This window comes from Glandiceps talaboti, chromosome 17 (assembly GCF_964340395.1).
Source record: "Glandiceps talaboti chromosome 17, keGlaTala1.1, whole genome shotgun sequence".
Taxonomy (NCBI): Eukaryota; Metazoa; Hemichordata; class Enteropneusta; family Spengelidae; genus Glandiceps; species Glandiceps talaboti.
The window spans coordinates 6,966,642-6,988,182 of record NC_135565.1 but is presented as its reverse complement, the minus strand read 5'-3'; the positions used below and the strand labels follow the sequence as shown (position 1 = coordinate 6,988,182).

At 35.8% G+C, this 21,541-nt stretch overlaps 2 protein-coding genes across 2 annotated transcripts in view; both read right to left on the bottom strand.

Moving 5' to 3' along the window:
• Positions 1-1,744: 1,744 nt before the first annotated feature.
• Positions 1,745-12,458, bottom strand: LOC144448663 (uncharacterized). The gene is made up of 7 exons (XM_078138940.1): positions 12,426-12,458; positions 11,084-11,205; positions 5,676-5,743; positions 3,676-3,961; positions 2,912-2,979; positions 2,061-2,231; positions 1,745-1,818 (listed from the first exon to the last, which is right to left on the bottom strand). Exons 1-7 carry the CDS (start codon positions 12,456-12,458, stop codon positions 1,745-1,747), a joined length of 822 nt encoding a protein of 273 aa, XP_077995066.1.
• A 146-nt stretch (positions 12,459-12,604) lies between these two features.
• LOC144448421 (C4b-binding protein beta chain-like) overlaps positions 12,605-21,541 on the bottom strand; it is a 9,962-nt gene continuing 1,025 nt past the window's right edge. Inside the window, exons 2-6 of the mRNA XM_078138665.1 lie at positions 18,152-18,219; positions 17,239-17,442; positions 16,124-16,309; positions 15,555-15,680; positions 12,605-13,838 (exon numbers count right to left, since the gene is read on the bottom strand). Of these exons, the coding sequence (XP_077994791.1) occupies positions 15,565-15,680; positions 16,124-16,309; positions 17,239-17,442; positions 18,152-18,219 (574 nt within the window). The 3' untranslated portion in view covers positions 12,605-13,838; positions 15,555-15,564. The remainder of the gene's footprint in view (positions 13,839-15,554; positions 15,681-16,123; positions 16,310-17,238; positions 17,443-18,151; positions 18,220-21,541) is intronic.

Here is a 21,541-nt window from a genome sequence, read left to right as displayed (position 1 = left end):
CTCATTCAGAGTGTGTTATATCGGCGCGTGTTCGGGGGAATTACCCTGACGGTATAGTAGGTCATACTACAAACACAATGTCGCTTGCTCACATTGGTATTGCTCATGCGAGAGTTTTAGGTGCTGTGCAGAATGGGCGCGTTCCGGTTAGACTAGTGAATTGTAGGGATACGCCTGTAAAATTGAGGAGGGGTACCCGTTTAGGTAATTTCAGAATTTTGCCAGATGGTACTGATATCCATACTTTTGATACTAATGTTAGTCGCAACGGGCCAGTTGTACGTCCAAATAGGTTAAGTAAACAGGAGTTTTTAAAGGCATTTGATTTTGAAGATTCTACTTTAACCTCAGATCAGGTATTGCAGTTACAACAGGTATTATGGAAAAATAAGGATGCGTTCGTTGATGACACTAACACCTTGGGATATTGTGATATAATTAAGCATAGAATCAATTTAAAACCAGGTAGTAAGACAGTATCTCGCCCTCCATATAAAGCTTCTCCAGATAAGCGTGAGGAAATTAAACGACAAATTGACAAGTTGTTAGACCAAGGTTTGGTAGTTCCCTCAGCTTCTCCTTACAGTTCTCCGGTTTTACTAGTACGTAAACCAAATGGTGAATTTCGTATGGTTATAGATTATAGGATGATAAATTCTATTACAGAACCCATTGCTTTCCCTCTTCCTGGGATAAAAGATACTTTAGATATCATTGGGAGTAAATGTCCAAAGTATTTTTCGACCCTAGACCTTAGTTCGGGATTTTGGCAAATAGCTATACACCCTGACGATGTACATAAAACTTCCTTTGTCTCTCATTACGGTAAGTTTGCTTTCAAGGTGTTACCTATGGGAATGATGAATAGTTCGGCAAGTTTTCAAAACACAATACAGTTCGTTCTAATAAATTTGCTAAACGACTCATGCTGCGCCTACATGGACGATATTTTAGGTGAAAGACTTTCAGGAAAAGAGGCATCTGAAAAGGAAAATGAATATGATGAAACAGGAGATGGGTCTTATATTTTCTTTTTTAAAGACAAGGGTAAACCTGTGGCGTAAGTAGGGATATTCTTTTATTATTTTTAAGAGTCTCTTAATTTGTCTGTGCTCTCATTTTTTAGCACAACTGAACTGGTTCAGTTACAGATAGGGGGGGTCACAGAATTAAAGTCATTTCTGGGTTTGGCTAATTTCTATAGAAAGTTTATTAAGGATTTTGCTAAGATTGCGCATCCATTGCATGGTCTATTAAGGAAAGGCGTCGACTTTGTTTGGTCACGTGATTGTGAAATAGCATTTGATGCACTAAAGATGGCGTTAATCTCACCTCCTGTACTAGCGCATCCACGGTTTAATGAGGAATTTATTCTATATACGGACGCGAGTAGTTTTAGTGTAGGTTATGTGTTAGCTCAAATTCAGGAGGGTGTGGAAAAACCTATATGCTATGGTGGCAGGGCGCTGTCGAAACCACAACAGAATTATACAGTTACGGAAAGGGAATTTCTCGCTTTGATTCACGCTCTCTCGCAGTGTGAACAATATTTGCATTCTGTTCATTTTACGGTTATTACAGATCATGCTAACCTTCCCTATTTGATTAAGACTACGGAACCTTCGGGGCGTTTAGCGCGATGGGTACTCAGAATTCAAGGTTTCGATTTTGACATCGTGCACAGATCGGGCTGCAAAATTCCCCATGCAGATTCATTATCACGTAGGGTTTATGATGACGGAATTCATAATTCTGATGTAACTTCTGTTGAAACGGCTCCAGCGGCCTCAAATACACAATGTGTCCAGGTACCTTCTACTGATAAGATAGTGCAGGAATCCAGTAGTAATAAAGGTGACGTTGTTAATACGCAAAGTGTTGACAATGACCCTGTAGTTGACATACCAACCTTATATATACATATATATATATATATATATATATATATATATATATATATATATATTATATATATTATATATATATATATATATATATATATATATATATATATATATATATATATATATATACAATTATATCATATGATTAAATCTTACCTCTGTAATCAATGCAACCAACACAAGTACAGTGTGCTGGTGTATTACCACACCAATCAGCTGTTGAACAGCATGGGTAAATTGCATCAGGATCACACTGTGCTGGACTACCATCGGCTAGAGGGTAATTGGGTCCACAGCGGAGGTCATCTCTCCATTTATTGGCAACTACTGTAGTAATAGAGCAAAAAATGTGCCCGAATTGAAACACAAGACACTACACCAACTTAATATCGGCAATGGTTACTTCACACACTAATTAGGTTAATAAACGCAATAATCATATTCATAGGAAGAAAAAATAAACATTGTTTTGTCATAGGGTGACCGGATTTTTAATATTTCTTTTTATTAATACTTTTCAAAGCACTATGCTCATTCTTGCCAGAGAGGGCACTGTTTCGCAAAGAGCGGGCAAAAAAAAAATTTTTATGTTGGAACTAAACATTTTGGTCAATCAGCATTTGAACCATGAATATTCATTTTACATTGCAGCAAAACGGAAATAGTTATCTTATGCGTAATATGAGACTGTTGTATCTGTTTGGTAACTCCCAAATATAGCAAAAATATAACCAATAGAAAGTATATGGATACACAGACTGGGAACGATGCATCATTATGGACAGAATGGCCATGATTCTACTGGAATTCAGAACTAGACATTTCTAGATGTTCATGCCTCCTTTTTGGAATGTGATTATTTCCTTTTGTGCGTTCGGTCTTTTTGACATGCCCTGTAGATACTCTGATATGCGGCTAAGAACAATTTGTTAGAAACAACTAGATTTCTTTCAGATTGTTATATGAAAGTGTCATAAACATCCTTACGTCAAAAAGTGTTTACACACCTTTTTCACATATGAAACCACGTTCGTCAGTGCAGTAATGGTCGTCCCAGTTGTAGTTGACGGCACTCCTTCAAAACGAAATTTGCTATTTAAGTAACAAGCGTCTGATAGAGTTTTGCGTGTGTTGGGGGAGGGGATGAGTGTGTGTGTGTGTGTGTGTGTGTGTGTGTGTATGTATGTGTGTATGTATGTATGTATGTATGTATGTATGTATGTATGTATGTATGTATGTAATATATACATACAAACATTAAGTGTATGTACCGACCTTGACAATCCCGATTTAGTTTTCTGAAGATCGCTCGAAGGGTGAAACTCTGAGTAACAACTTGTTACATCCTTATTCTTTTGAATTAAGTTTATGTATGTATGTATGTATGTATGTATGTATGTATGTAATGTATGTATGTATGTATGTATGTATGTATGTATGTATGTATGTATGTATGTATGTATGTGTGTGTGTGTGTGTGTGTGTGTATGTATGTATGTATGTATGTATGTATGTATGTATGTATGACTGTGTGTGTGTATGTGTGTGTGTGTGTATGTATATATGTATGTATGTCACGTAGGATATGTGCTTAACATGACGTGTCTAGATACATTAGGTAGACCTATACGTTGGGAAATAAAAATTATGAATGAAATATTCGTAAGTACTATAAATTCTAAGATATTAGGTAAATAGTCTCCTTTGACTGTGCTTTCATGGCTGTAAGAATTTGACAAAATAAAACACCCACAAATATTCCAAAACTTACCATAAATAGAAGCATTGATTTAATTGATCAGGTTGTCCAGAAGCAAAATGTGTATATGTCATCACTTCCCCATCCAGGTACTGAGGAACGCCATTGACATTTTTGCCATCGATGTAAAAAGACTCGCCCTTTTTTCCTTCAGCGGTTATTTGTTTGAGAAGAGCTGCGTGTATTTCATCACTTGCATCTCTTACAAGGCGATAACCTTTTCTTTCACAGATGGCGGCTGCTTGAGCCTGTGTTTTAGATTTCGAAAAAATGAAGAATTTGTTGTTGGATTCTGCATCTGTGAAAATAATGAAATGTCCCATATGTTATACCTTTAGGACAAGAATTCGAGGAGAGACATCATTTTTGACGAGTACAAAAAATATGGCATTTCCATAAGAATATCTCTAACTTGTGAACATTAATTTCCACAGTATTTCAAAATCTGATCTTTTTTTGTTTCCGCAAGGTTTCCATCGAGGAAAACGAAGATTATTAGAATAACACTCTCTCAACAAAAACGGACTGTGTTTCGTGCAAAGCTTACGCCAGTTTATTTTGTTGACGTTTAAACTCACGATCGAGAGAACATATTGGGGCGTTTTCAATAGCTTCCCTTGCTCCCTTGTTGGCCTTGGGCCTAAATAAATTGCATTTTGGAGAACCTCAGATCACGTGAGAACGTATTTTGGGGTATCTCGGATACAAAAAAAAAACATGGTTGTGTTAAATCCATGATGTGCAAGATATAAATTTGTTCGTCTTTCTAACTATAGTATAATTATACGATGATTGATAACATTAGCAATCGTCGGGTTAGGTAAATCCCAAAAACCATAACATGCTCAAATCAGAGTACAAATTTACTATCACTCAATTACAACCCCGGTAATGCACGCTGAACGCAATCCACAACTACTAGTTGTGCTTTGAAAACACCCAGATAATGTATGATCATCTACATATCTTGCTTTATTTGAAAGTCTGTCAAAATTTTCATTGTATACCAGTAAGTAATTAACCAATTCATAATAAGTATACATGTTTGAAAAAATAACCACGTAAGCACTTATGTTGATCTTTTGTACCCTTTATTATCAGACGAGTACTGATAAATGTCCAGGTACCTTGATCTTTTTATAGATAGGCAAGACAGGGTTACATAATGATAAATCATTGAAACCTAACCTTTGTAACATTAAGTGTCTGTCCCTTTTGGGTAACGTATGCGCAAATTCGATTTCGTTAGAAAACTTGCGCGTTTGCTCAGTAGTATGACGTATTGTTTACTATTTGCATATCACTCAGTGATATATTCAAACTTATAACCATCAGCTGAAAAATGAGTGTGTCTTTGTTTTGCCTTCTGTATTCCATTATTAAATGTACAGAAATGTTCGTGATATGTTTTCTTGTTTTAGTTGAGCAAATTGCACCCTCTGTGATGGTAATTTTGACGACCGTGCGTTCGCCGTCACTGGACTTTCGCCGTTCTGTATGGAATTTTTTACTATCTTCCTGTGACATGAAGAGTAAAGTTCAAAGACTTGTTACACTGTATACAACGGTGATCTTTTGTTCGGGTGGTGAAAAATACGCCTGCATATCTGCAGGGCTCTCGACCAACCAGAATGAGATATTGGCGACAGGTGATGTATAACCCTGTTTATTGCCCTTCACAAATACTCCTAGACTACATGACACTGTAGAGTACGTGAAGGCTCAAGTAAAGGGAGGACCCACATTTTACGTAACTGACATTCTTCTTTTAGAGATGTTTTGACAAATATTCAAGCTTCGATAATCATTTGTTTTGTATTTGAGGTGCTGTTCAAAATAACGACAAAGTTACAACTTTCGTCACTATTTTTCTTGATGTTGCTGACTTTATTAATATTTACCACATACATTATATTCCAAACGTAAATAAAGGAAACGGTTTACCATGGAAAAAACACACCAACATTATGATTTTTTTCTTTCGGCAAAATACTCATGACTATTATACATACCTGTTCCTTGGGTAATGGCTACGAGCACAACGAAAAGTTCGATGGCGAATTTCATCTCTGCCTGGGTTCTGATATAACACAAGGTACAATATGTTTGTCAGCCTCTCAATCTGAAAACACCAAAAATAACAACTGGTATGGTTTATTTGTTATAGTCTAACATTTAGTCTTGATCTACAAATATGTAATCTTAGGGATACGAGATATTTTCAAAGAAGAAATGTTGATTCTCAACCTTCCACTAGTAATTCTCTGTCTCTGTCTCTTTCTTTTTTTCTGTCTGTCTGTCTGTCTGTCTGTCTGTCTGTCTGTCTGTCTGTCTGTCTGTCTGTCTGTCTCTCTCTCTCTCTCTCTATCTCTCTCTCTCTCTCTCTCATATGGATATGTCATGTATGCTCGTTGCTTCTGTACGGTCGACTGCTAAAACACTGGAGAGTTATTTGTGTCTCTTGTTTTCGACTCACTTGATGGGTGAAACACAATAAATTATGTGGACTGCTGCTAAAACACTACATACGTATTTGTGTATCTTGTTTTCAACTGACCTGCCGGGTGAATTCTCTAACTGGTGTCATAGATGATTTACATGTAATTCACTAAAGAGAATGATATCTTGGACCTTTCTGAAAGTGTCATATTTGGACATCATAACTTTGTTGATTTTGTAACCAATATAAAGTTCTTTGAAAGGTCGTGTATTCATGTCACTTTATGCATATGATATTCCTGGAGTGGATCGTTTCAGCTGTCTACATATAATTCCCTTTTGAAATTTAAACATCTCGGACTTCACAAAACTTTGTTGGGAGAGACAAATCATTAATATGTATATGTTATTGTTATTTAAGGCTAATTATTGTTTTATTGTGTAATCTTTATCCCACGGACAACAATGGGATGGCCAGGTGGAATCATACAGAGATACTAAAATGGTTCAACCAGATGACATTTTGTTTAAACCAACATTGTGGTCTTGTTGATATTTTCATAAACATTTCTTTCGTACATATTACTGTTTGTGGTGCCGATATGCTTTTCTACTCAGCTCAGATTATCACCTTTGGCATACTATTAAGATTTCACAGATCATTGCCCTGATGTTCTTATCCCATGAATATTAATTTGTACTGGTTGTTGTGGAGTTACCAAGTACCCGCTACCATATACTATGATGCCAGATATATCTGTTTGCAGCGGAAACACTTTCTATTACGAGGTTGTATATCTATAGCCAGCATGTCTGCATTTTTCAATGAAATGTGTGTACTACTTTTATGAATATCATTATGTGTATTGTCGTGACTGTCATTGTATGGCAAGTCAAAGTAATGAAGAATGTACCAAAGAGACCAATTTGTTTCAAAATCAAATAACTCGAATCATACGAAAGATTTCGCCAGGTTTTTTTTTTTGTAAATTATTTGATGATATTTGATTGTTTAGAAACAATTGAGAGGGACAGGACTTGAACTTGTATCATACAGATTACAAGCCGGTCACTCTAACCATTCGTACATGATTCAACAATATATAGCGAACATAGAGTTTAATGGCCATTTTCAAATATAAGAGGCTGTTTTTGATGCATTATGATGATGATGATGATGATGATGATGATGATGATGATGATGATGATGACGACGACGACGACGATGGTGATGGCGATGGTGGTGGTGGTGGTGGTGGTGGTGGCGATGGAGGTAAAGATGGTAGCAGTGGTGGTGAAAGTGGGGATGAGTGGGGTGGGGATGGATATTATGGAGCAATGTTTCCAAAAAAATTAATGTTTTCTAATTTTCGACATATTTCGCCATTTCAAAAAAATAAAGCGTGATTTAAGGGATGTTCTATAATGTTGATATTTATCAATTTTTACTTTTATCAAAGATGGTATTCAAGTTCATTTGGGTATACAGTGATTATTAAATCCCCCCTCTCAGTTTATCAAAAGGTTTATATAAAACAATTTGGGTCCATGGGAACATTACAGTAATGTTTCAATGACGTCTTCGCCCCGGGTACGGAATGGCGCTTAAATGACAGGATTGTTACAGAAGCTATATAGTGGAACACAGATGAACCCGGTTTTATTTTTATCTGTATTTTGTATAGCTAGATGACACATACAGGTAATTTTAACAACCTCTGATAGTGCAACAGTTATAGAAATTGCCAAATCTGGATTATTGGAAGAGGCATTCTGTACACTGAGACAAGACATTATTGAAATAAACAAAAAAAGCTAGGGGCTCCTGTTCTTATTAACCTTTGCACGAATAATTCTGTAACTATTTCATCCAACAGGATAGACTACTATATAAAGATGTTGTAATGAATAACAAATGGCGTCTTCGCTTTGGTCCCTACACTCAGGCGATTACCAGTAAATATATACGTATAGGTTGACAGTATTTGCATAATGGTTGATAGTGCTCCACCCATCAGATCAGTCTATTAAGAAACAAAAATATTGTTCCAGTGTTTTACTGGTAGTACATAGAACCAACCAGCATAAACATGAGAGAGAGAGAGAGAGAGAGAGAGAGAGAGAGAGAGAGAGAGAGAGAGAGAGAGAGAGAGAGAGAGAGAGAGAGAGAGAGAGAGAGAGAGAGAGAGAGCGAGAGAGAGGGAGAGACATGAGAAAGAGATAGAGACAGAGACAGACAGAGACAGACAGAGACAGAGACAGAGACAGAGACAGAGACAGAGAAAGATGACTTAGATACATTATTGTTTAACATTTAATATAAGTAGTTAGTTTGCAGGTATCTTTTCATAAATATTATTCTGTAATACGATGGGTGAAAAAATACTTTAAGTCAACCTTTGTGCACCTGAGTTGACATGTGTATCAACACTCTCAATGGCCTTGTGTTACATAGGAACAAGGGCGAGGTCGATTTTGTCCTAGATCCTAGGTGCTCAAATGTCCATGATTTTTTTTAAAATTCACAATCTCCACGCTTATTCTGTCAAAAATCAATTTCTCGAAAATATACCATACCAATTAATGTTGCATAACACTACTGGTACTTTATTCCAAATGTTAGAGTCGGTAATATAGAAGAAATTTATAGAAATATGCAACTATTTTATTCAGAATATATGCCCTCCCGTTCTCCTGTTAATTTCTTCATAGTGTCCTAACTAAAGTGAGTACCTGCTTAGATAATTATTCAGGAATATAAATGCTGGATCATGCATCGGATGAAGTTGATGTTGTTCGCTATAAGTTTATACCTCATGTAAACTTTGATTTAATATATGAATTTTGACATTGTTAACATAAAGATTTTATCACATTTTATTGGTTACATATCGCTTAGAGAAAAGTAAAGACGCTGTTTATCAAATTCTATTATTAAATTGGTGCGATAACTTTGATTTTACAGGAGTTCAATATCGTCTCCCTGTCAACCGATGCAACGCTAACGTATCTGTCTCTCAATAGTGTATTGCTATCACAGCGTACAGGGATTGCATCTGGTCTTGCAACAGAACCAATAGTCATCAGACAACGCTTTGCATTATCATCGATGTCTGGACAGTCAACAACTCGAACTTCGATAAATTTCAGACGACAATAAGCTATACAAGTGGAAAATAAATTATGAAGTATGAAAAAAATTCCATAATTTGACATTTTGCTGTGCTATGAAAGCCTTTGATGGCAGTTAGTTGCTCTGACTAGACAGCTGATTCGTAGATCTAAAAGTAATAAAAATAGCGTCAGTGGCTTTGTAGCAAAAACTGTACGTATTTTTGTTTATGTTTATCCGGTTGCCTATCCAGTCCGTGTGTAATATTTACCATCTTTGCCATTTTGTAGCTGTTGCTATGGGCAGGTACATAGGGAACCTTAAACATCCTTGCACTAGCAGGTACACGTCCTAGTGCTAGGATACGACCACATGTTAGTGCTAGGTAGAATAGCAAAGCTATATACCAGCTGTGTGCCTCATCGTCTCCTTTACAGGGTATATTTTTCCACAGCGTTGGTACATGGTTGTGAAAAATATGCCTGTTGCCTGGATATGGAATACCGCAACTGTGCTACGATTGTTTTACACATCCCAGTACACCTCAACACAATACAACACAACACAACACAACACAACACAACACCTCACCAAATTTCGGCCCCATCGACCAAGTACGTTTTGAGATGTAGATTTTCAACCAAAATTCTTTCACATGTTTACACTTAATTTGCATATTGAGATCATCACATGCTTCATAGTTGGCATTATACACATTCCAAATGCATCCCCATTAAATGTCAGCCCAATCTGCTCAGTAGTTTTGGAATTAAAGATTACCGACCAAAGAGACATATTTTAAGACCTAATTTGCATATCATTTGCGAAATCACAATGTCATGAATGATTTTTGATCTACACACACCTAAGAACGTTCCCACAACATTTCAGGCCAATCTGCCAGATAATTTTGGAGTTATGGTTATAGCGTCATCTTGTGACGAGTGTTAGGATAGAGTTATTTGCAGCTATGCCATGCAGTTTTAGTAGATGCTGTATAAAATGCACATCGCATATAACATGAAGAAATAGAAACGTCATTACTATCTTACCATTATTGTATATTATCAATAATATAACTGACATATAACTGACTACATAACCACAGCGAAATATCTCAGTTTTGACTACCAACCCCTATGTCCATGCTACCAAAACTCTACAATGTTATGTCGATGTTAAATTGTTCTTATATGCTATGTGTATCAAATTTTGACACAGTACATCACAGTATACTAATTAACAGACTTGGTGTCATTGATATCACGGTTACAAACACTATTTTAAGGAAAGAATAATCTAAAATCTATGATTTAAAGTAAAGATGAAATGCATTAGGGACTCCTAGGTTGTATGTAAAGGTGGGTAAATTTGACTTTTCGTGTAGTGGTGTGTATGTATGTATGTATGTATGTATGTATGTATGTATGTATGTATGTATGTTTTGTATGTATGTATGTGTATGTATGTATGTATGTATGTATGTATGTATGTATGTGTGTGTGTGTACGTACGTGTGTGTGTGTATGCATGCATGCATGTATGTGTCTGTCTGTTTGTCTGTCTCTCTGTCTGTCTGTTTGTTTGTTTGTTTTATTGTTTGTTTTTTCCCCAGAATGCCATGCCTCGTTGTATAGAAGCCTTTTTTCCTGCCAGATTTGACAATTTTTTTAAATGACTGTTCTGGGTCTCTGGGCATAATGAAATACAGCTAAGATAAAGCCTGTATCATCTTCCGTCTCATCATCATCATCATCATCATCATCATTATCATCATCAACATCATCATCATCATCCATATTATCCTCAGCATTTCCCCCTCCTCCTCCTCCTCCTCCTCCCAATCATCATCATTATTGTCATCATCACAGTTTTTCTTCTTTCTCCCTCTCCTCTTCATCCTCCTCTTGACCATCAACACCATCATCATCACCTCCACTATCGTCACCATTATTATCCTCATCATCGTCATCCTCCTCCTCCTCCTCCTCCTCCTCATCATCATCATCATCATCATCATCATCATCATCATCATCATCATCACCACCACCATCATCATCATCATCATCATCATCATCATCATCCATATCATCCTCATCATTTCCTCCTCTTCTTCTTCCTCCTCCTCCTCCTCCTAATCGTCATCATCATCATTATTGTCATCATCACAGTTTTCTTCTTTCTCCCTCATCATCCTCATCCTCATCCTCATCATCATCATCATCCACATTATCCTCATCATTTCCTCCTCTTCCTCCTCCTCCTCCTCCTCCTAATCATCATCATTATTGTCATCATCAGTTTTTCTTTTTTCTCCCTCTCCTCTTCATCCTCCTCTTGACCATCAACATCATCATCACCTCCACTATCGTCACCATTATTATCCTCATCATCGTCATCGCCATCCTCCTCCTCATCATCATCATGATCATCATGATCATCATCATCATGATCATCATCATCATCATCATCATCATCCATATTATCCTCATCATTTCCTCCTCTTCTTCTTCCTCCTCCTCCTCCTAATCATCATCATCATCATCATCATTATTGTCATGATCACAGTTTTTCTTCTTTCTCCCTCATCATCCTCATCATCGTCATCCTCATACTCATCATCATCAACATCATCATCATCATCATCATCAACATCATCATCATCATCCACATTATCCTCATCATTTCCTCCTCTTCCTCCTCCTCCTCCTCCTAATCATCATCATTATTGTCATCATCAGTTTTTCTTCTTTCTCCATCTCATCTTAATCCTCCTCTTGACCATCAACATCATCATCATCACCACTATCGTCACCATTATTATCATCATCGTCATCGCCATCCTCCTCCTCCTCCTCATCATCATCATCATCACCATCATCAACATCATCATCATCATCATCATCATCAGCCATATTATCCTCATCATTTCCTCCTCTTCTTCTTCTTCCTCCTCCTCCTCCTAATCATCATCATCATCATTATTGTCATGATCAGTTTTTCTTCTTTCTCCCTCATCATCATTATCGTCATCCTCATACTCATCATCATCATCATCATCATCATCATCAACATCATCATCATCAACATCATCATCATCATCATCAACATCATCATCATCACCACCACCACCACCATCTTCATCACACAAGTTCACCTGTATCTCCTTATACTTCGCATTCTCTTTTAATATCATCATCATCATCATTACCATCATCACCTTCTTCTTTTCCTTCTCTTTCATCATCCAACTCTATTTCTCATACTCTCACTTCAGAATCCCCACATCACAACGACAGTCACACTCATGTTCATCATCTTCACTATTTAAAAAGTCAACACATAAAAAAATCAGACCACAGTTCAGATTTTTTTTCATTTCTATTTCAATGTCAATTTCAGATAACATTCAAATGTCTTCAAATACAACAATGGAGTGCATTTTTGAAATCTACTTCTACACTTAGTCGATAGTAACTTGAATATTACAACAATTCCCTTTCAGTGACTACACCATTATTAAACATAATAATCATGATGACACCAGTATCTAAGTATATTAATTACAAATCAAATTCCTTTTTTTACTTCACTTAGTCGGTAGTAATTTGTAAATTCAATTGTTCTCTTTCAGAGTAGATTAGTGATGTCTAGATATTGATAACAAGTTTGAGAAACCGTCCAAAATGTATCTATATTGACAAAGAATGTTCTGTTGACGTGTGCCAAAAAAAGAAGATTTTTCTGGATGTCAATATTTATAGCGTGTTTCTATCTTTCCCAGGCATCATCTTGGTCATGAAAATTTAGGATTGATATCATGAGATGCAACTGTGTCTAAATACTCTGAGAACTACAAGTTGGTGTTATTTGTGTAGCAATATTCATATTATTGTATAAATCTAGACACAATTGTGTAATAAAAAGGCAATTGGTGTTAATCTGCATATCGGTATATCAAATCAGTGTATATCTCCAATATCTAGTCATTAGGAATTCGATAAAATCGGTATTCTGTATAACAAATTTATCGAAATCTGTTATCGTATGATAGTGTCATAAACAGACACTGATTATCACTATGTCATGACTCAGATATGTCATAGGAACACTATATATACTGTAATAAGACAAATAATAAAGCGACAATATATAGATTGTGTATTTGATTTTTCTAAGAAATAGTAAAAAAAAATGACATAAATGTAATCACGATTGAGAGGAAATAGGGACCAGGCAAGATTTTTTCAACCAACAATCTCAAAGATACAGAGTTCTTTTATCGAAATATGACTTAAAATCCAAAATTTTGAACTTTTTTCCGATGATTCAACATATTTGCCAATTTGTTTGTGAATAGTTATATGTGAATATTTCCCACACTTTTTTGTGTTTTGTAACTGACAAAAATACATTACTTGTGGCGAAAAGTCATGATATGTTTGGCCCCCACTTCCTCAATTTATGATTAAGTACATATTTACAATGGATTTAGTTCAAATTATTAATTTAAAAAGAATGCATTTGAAAGCAATAAAAACAAGAAATTATTATTAGTGTGAAAGATTGTTAATATTGATGACGTCTCCTTGCAAGTGTTTTCTTCAGGATGTTCTTGTGTCCGCTGAAATAAACAAAATATAGAACAGCATTACTATGCTATAAGGGTAGGATAGTTATTTGACAATAAAAGACAAATGACCCTATGAGAATACATTTTAATTTGTAACTATGAATCCAGAGTCCATTAGCATTCATTCTCTCATAAGTTATAGACATGTAATACCACAGGGAGCAGGGAGCATTTGATCGGTGATGTGTTTGTTATTTACATTTTGTTGTTGTTGTTGTTGTTGTTGTTGTTGTAAAATAAAACGTGTTTCTGTTGTTCTCTTTCTTTCCATCGCTAGTCTTCTTTTCTGGCTAAATGTTCACTTATTGTTGACTGCATAAATAAACATTGTCCCAAATACCATTACAATCCTTTTCTGTATAGTGATCCAAAGCTATGAAATGAACCATCAAGATCAGAGAGCCTCATCACAAGGTTTCATATTGAGATATACACCATAAAAATAACACACATACATCACTTACACTGCACTGACCATGGATTTTGTTTGGACTTCAACAGATTACACCATGTGTAGTAGTGTGCATGCTGTTACTGTTTATGCCAGTAACTAAATACAGAGCCCCCGCATTGTAAATGATGATGTGTGCTATTTGTATGGTGTCTATCTCAACATGAAACCTTGTGATTAGGCTCACTGATCTTGATAATTTATTCAATACAACTGACTCGCTCTAAGGAAAAGGGGTGTATACTTCTACCTAATATCCTATTAATGTCTTTCTAAATGAAAACATCTCCAAGGTTATACTGACCATGGTATCAGTTATATACCGACACCTTACATTACGTTTTAACTTCTGTGGTATTATTGAAATGTAGGATCCACCTTACAACTTAACTTGTGTATTTGTAATTAGTATATATACTTATAGTGATAATGCTGTGCCATGATTCGCTAGAATCAGTCACGTGATAGGAAAATAGAATGACTATTTTCCTAGGGGAATAGTTCCATCAACTATTGCATGGTCACGTGACCACCGCGAGTTCACAGCAGGTCAAAATGGCAGCTTCTGACGATGTCGTCTGCCACAACGAGTTCACAGCATGAGGTATATTATAAAACACATATTGCCTGGCCTATATTCGGGCTATAGCACCCGTTCATTACCCCCTCGTGACTGTGAGTTACCAGAATCACATGCATGGTAACTCACAGCCCCTCGGGTGTAATAAACGGGTGCTGCAGCCCTCATGGCCAGGCAAAATGTGTTCAATATACCTACCTACCTACCTAACCACCTACCTACCTACCTACTACATACATACATACATACATACATACATACATACACACACACACACACACACACACACACACACACACATACATACATACATACATACATACATACATACATACATACATACATACATACATAGAAATGCATATGGAACTTGTAAGTCAGTCCGTATAAATAGATGTAAAATCCGACGTTTCGAATAAAAATTCTTTTTCAAGGTATTATCGGCGAGCTTCAGACATACATACATACATACATACATACATACATACATACATACATGCATGCATACATACATACATACATACATACATACATACATACATACATACATACATACATACATACATATTCATGTATGCAGGCAGGCGGGTGGGTGGACATACAGACAGACAGACAGACAGACAGACAGACAGACAGACAGACAGATAGACAGACCAAAAGAAAATGTTTAGCTCACCTTGTCCAGTCTAGTCTTTGAAGAAAATTGAGATTGGAAGTATTATTGCGGTCAAGACCAGTAAGTTAACGGAGGCTATTCCTGCACTGCCTTCTTCTGAATCAGCTTTTGTTGTTTTTTCAGGATCTGTATTAACATATGAATACATTACGCATATGAATAGTTACTAAGAAACGTGTATGTAGGTTGAATATATTGTCAAAACAATTCCAGAGACGTCTTGAACAAAGTTGATAGCCCTGACAGTTTGAAATATTTGATTGTTCTTTGCTGATATTGTGAACCTAATATAAAATCATCTGAACATGATTAAAAAGAGAAGGATATCCCTTTGTAAGAAATTGTCATTTGTTTACCGTGGTCTTCTTTGTGTGTACATTGTATAATGTTTCAGTTCTTGATTATCGATTATTGCTTATTTTGTTAGCATTGTATAGGCAAACATTGAATTATTCACAGTTTAATCTTTTTTATTAATTACTGCACTGATTTTCTTTCATTGTTTACTGTATATGTTTTATTTTGAATATGGCACTGTTAACAAATGAAATTGTTTTCATTTCACTCACCCTCACCCTCTGTGCATGTAGGAATGTCCTTATCCCATGTGCCACCGGTACATTTAATGATACCACCACCAGTGTAACCTTCGTCGCATTCATACTCTATTGTGCTATCTTTGTCTGCAGGGAAAGTTGGGTCAGTGCCTTTGTACTTTCCATTCTCTGGTACTTCGCCAGGAGTCAAGCAGGTATCTGAAAGTGAACATGCAATTTGAAGATAGGTATTGAGGTTGAAGAATAAGGAATCGTCACAACAAAAATAATAACACCAAAAGCAACAAAAGCAAAATCAACAACAACAACAACAACAACAACAACAACAACAACAATAATAATAATAATAATAATAATAATAATAATAATAATACTAATAATAATAATAATAATAATAATAACAATAACAATAACAACCCGCCGAACAGGAAGCAACTCCCATAGTTGACTACACATCTACAAACAAAACGAATTTCATCATCAGTGCCTTAATTCGACAGCAATGACAAGATTAGTGTGTAGTTTGATTTATACGAATATGTCACGGTCAGTTAGCTATACAGTTTTATGTTGAGATAAACACGTGGTAAGAGAACACAACCATATCCTCTATACTGTCTGTGCTGTGTTCGGTTCATGACATAAACAGTATGTCTATTAAAGGCTGGCGTGTATTATACAAATACTAAGTACTTCGAAAATTTACAATGACAGGCATCTTTAGGTTGAGTGGTAAGAATTTTAAAATACCATGTCATTTACATGCATGTGATTGTTGTTTATCGCAATGTTCATATATGCGTTTGCATTTTGTCAAATTAATCTATTGAACGTTGCAAAGTTGTTGTAAATATAATGTACGCCTCATCAACCACAATTCAGAGATGACATACTTTAGTAAACAATGAATATTCACGTACAATCATAGAATTTTCAATACGAATTAAACATGATGATATATGTCCGATCACTTCCATACACGCTTGCAATCCCATTTCCAACAGATTAAAAATATTCACATGGCAACAAAATAAATTAAGTGGTGGTTGTTATGAATTTATAAACAATATATCACGATAATACATAATACGAATTCCATAACTTGATAAAGAAATACTAGAACTTACCTAAACAAGTTGGTAGTGCTGTAAACTCCGGAGTAAATGCTGTAGCATCCGCGGCACATGTGAATGAAGCTGTGCCCTCGATCCTATAACCTGCATCGCATTCGAACTCCATCGTATACTCAGTAGTAGCATCAAAGGCTGGTGCTGTATCATCTTTGTATGAGAGAGGCGTCGCTGGAGCTGGGTCTGGTGCAGCACATACACCTATAGACGTACGAGAAGAGTAATAGTCAGCGTTTTAAATTAAATTTACATAATAAATTCATTTCAGTATCAAGAGAAAAAATCTGGTGTACCAACGTATTTGAGAGGAGACGCTTGTGGCGTTAGAGACAGGTATATTTTGTCGTCGAAAACAAATACTCTGCATTTACATTTGAAATTCCATTACTGCCTTGTCCAATACATTTACATATTACACATGTTGCATGATGAGGTTATCATTAATACACTATCGACAATATACAAGGGCATTCAATTTTAGAACGAATTGACGCGCTTTTTCTGACATGTGATGTTTGTATCAAACAAAACATTTATAGGATAGAAACTTAACGACAGCTTATATTCACCTTTGGAAATGAAAACGCTACATATGTGTACGGTAATTAACGACTAAATGATTTTGACAACAGGGCTACTTTGGTCATGTTATGAAATAAAAGTCTTCTGTGAAAACAAGATGGAACGTTCATCAAGGAATCACCTAACATCGGAACTTATTAGAATGATAACAGCTATATAGGAATCAAACGTTTTTGTATTTTATTTTATTTTATTAAATGACTTTATTTGATTCACGAATTTTAGGGTTCAAATGAACATCGTACTTTTAATGGACGCCTACGTCATATCCCTTTACAATTGAATGTCTAAAGAATATAATTCGAGTTCAGTGAAAACCATTCATTACCTTCTACGATGTTTACACCACAGGACAAGTATGCTACGACCACGAGAATTGAAACTGCTACTGTGACCCTATAAAATTAAAAGAGAGAAAGGAGACATCGTTATAAACTCTTTAGTCCAATGGAAAATTTAAAGTGCTTCGTAATAAAACAATATAAGAACATTAATTTAGCACTAGCTGATTTTTGAAGTGTTTATGACTCGAATCGAATTCTGCAATGGTGACGTCGATTCATACCTGCAACGTTATAACATCCTTCTGAATGTGTTAGATCAGTTGATGTCAAAATAGCTGTATCCTTGTCATGTTCGGCGTAGTTTACTAAACTAGCTATAGGCCATCGAATGTAGTATGCCTGACTTTAATGCTTTTCACGGTTATGCCAATATCAGAGTGGTGATTAAATACGTTTAAAGGGGAACAATGGTGAGGTTGATATTAAATGAACTTCATTTCTTCATATTCAGTGACCTAAAAATCCAATTCAAACCAATTTTGCATCCCCAATCTGTATAAAATAGATTTGTAAAAAAAGAATATGGTATAAAAGGCCTTCTGTATACTGGAATGAGGCTCTCTGGGATACTAACAAAGGTCGTCATCCCTAATCCATTTAAACGATATTCTAAACATTGTTTGGGAAAGTGTTTTATTGTTTCTTTACCACTCGCTTCTGTCTATTCACGAGTCTGATACCAAACACTCCAGCAATGTTTTATACCGTACACTGTCAAGATATCAATTGTTGTCGATAACAAAAATGCTTCAATATTTAAAGATACGCGTATAAAGCATAGATGAAACAACATTTTCATTATTTAGAGCTTGAAATAACAGTTTAGGTGACAATGAAGGGGTGATAGTTGGAGATCTACTCTATATGTATGAACCAATACTGCTACCACAACATGAACAAAACGTGGCTGCTGGCGGTCAATACGATCAAAGAAAATATGATATCGGTTCTGTACTTCAACTAAGTAATGCTGGCAGGTAGACACCTAATAGAGAGAAGGAGAGAGTTTGAAAGTCGTTGTTTCGTTGCCTTTATCGTGATTAAACGTCGTAAAGTTCGGTAATAGTAGTAGAGTGATGCTCCATAGCTCCGTGGTGATGTAAGTCTAAACTATGCTAACGCTGTCATCATACCACTAATTATGCCCCCCTATTACCTACAGAGTCCATATATGAATTAGTGAGTATGTTTACATTGTACGTTATCCACTGTTTACTTTTCTAACATAAAAATCAAATTCGTCAATTTTAAATCAGCAGTGTATTATTCGTTCGGCTACAAAGTGAAGATATCGAAGTTAACACCGCACCGTGACGGTGGACAACAATGCAGGTCGAATTACTTCCTCTCTCACACACAAAACTCACAGAACCCAAATCTGGTGTCAAAATACCAGAAATACTTTGAATACATCAAACAACCAAACAATTACAAAACAAACCTACGAAAACACTATCATTGGCTACTCTGGAAGTAACCTCAAACCGAAATGCACAAAAGTTGGGGGAAAAAAGACGAAGTAATGAAAAAAAATATGAAACTAAATAAACTATGAGAAAGTATATCTAAATTATGCCAAGACATCAAGAAGCAAACTTTAAATTACAATATAAGCTATACAAAGGATACGAGAGGCAAGGAGCAAAAAAAAAATAAAAAAATAAAAACAACAACTAAGAATAACTACTAAGAGGGTTGGTGGACGGGTGGGAAGACACAAACTTGTACGAACTGAACGCTAAAATCAGAAGTTTAGCTTTAAAAGTTTAAATATTACCAACTACTGCGACTTATAAACTGTAGTTGGACGGTAGTAAGAGGTGAGCATGCGTAGTGGGGCACTGAGAGTCTGAGACACACCATTAATTCACAGGGGTGTCCAAAAACAAACTTGCCAAAGGTACTGACTGGGCAGTAATTCAGCAAGATGACATGTTTGTAATCAACGTATGTGTATATGCGACCGCTATCACACTTCATGGGGGAGATCGGTCATTACATGGAGTAGCCTGGTACGTGTTGCCTGTCGAATTCGCGTTTTATTTTTTATATTGCATTTATTTGCAGACCATATTTTCTCTACTCAAACTGCTCATTAACATAACAATATTTTTTGACGTCATAATTGTTTTAGTCGAAGTCCCGCAATAACTTAAGTAGGTGAAGGTGCTGGGCAGCCTCGTGTAGCTTTTTTCCCTTGTTATTGCATGTAGGCCTAAGTCGTCGAATACGTCCCCATTAATCATGAAATATTGCCGTTCATGGCTTCGTGTCAGTCGATTTCATCGCGTTTTACCCCCATCGTAATAGGGTGTTCCAACTTTTTAAAGTCGTTAAGTTTCCGTATACATGAGCGCGCAGACGCCAACAATACATTATTCTGGCGTATTAAAAGAATGGCGGACAAAGTACTTCACTTCGTTATTTAACGTACTTTATCTCAAGTTGACATATTAGTTTTAGTTCGGTATCCAAATGAATAAGCAACGGTTAACATACATACACAGTTAGATTTCTCCCTCAGCATTTCGTAATTCTGTCAGTTACAGGAATACATGGCATGTTCCTTGTTTTTGTACATTCTCTATTAATTGTCGGTTATCCTTGTAAAGATATAAATTGAACGAAAAAACTGGCTCAAGAAATAGCAAAGCATACAATGAATGAATTCACAAACTAGTAATCCAAAATGCTTGAAATTATGTAAAAAGTGAAAATCTACTGAATTGAACAACAAAGATATTATACCTAATATTTGGCGGGAAGAAATAGCTATGCATACAATTAGAAACTGTTAACGTGAAAGTTTGGATATTGAATTCATTTTTTCATAGACTAAGGGTACTTCGAGTAGTATACATACATGGGACAAAAACCCTTGGACACAGAAGTATAAACAAGTAGGATCAATACAGTACACTGTGTTTCCATAGAAATTAGGAGAAAAAAACAGTCGAATAAAGGACCGGATATAACATTAACAAAGAGCAGATGTCCAATATTCATTACAGACCAGCTGGCAAGTATAAAATACAAAGATCGGTATAAAATGCTAACAAAAAAAATACCAAACTAAAGGTTGTATAGAATTTCAATAACGCAGTATGAGGTTTTAACAAGATATTTGTACGAATTACGTTAACAAACCAGTCATTGATTACGTGGCAAGCACATATATATGATATTTAAGCGTGTACACAAATCAACATCATCGTCGGACGACACTAGGAGGAGTAAAAAAAGCAAGGTTTTTTTGTGTTCATACTGATATACAATGTGTAACTCTGCATTTTAAATGAGTGCGCATTATCAGAATGTGTATTGCGTTTGGGTAATTCTTGACGGTGTGAAATTAAAAAAAAAGAAAAAAAAAA

What these genes read in the sequence shown, in the direction of transcription:
- LOC144448663 (XM_078138940.1), bottom strand. Translation starts at nt 12,458, where the DNA reads ATGAAAGAGAAGGAAAAGAAGAAGGTGATGATG. An exon ending in AAAAGAAGAAGGTGATGATG is followed by an intron (nt 11,206 to 12,425) that starts GTAATGATGATG and finishes GATGATGAGGAG; the next exon opens with GAGGAGGAGGAGGAGGAGGA. An exon ending in TGGTTTCATATGTGAAAAAG is followed by an intron (nt 2,232 to 2,911) that starts GTGTGTAAACAC and finishes CTATTACTACAG; the next exon opens with TAGTTGCCAATAAATGGAGA.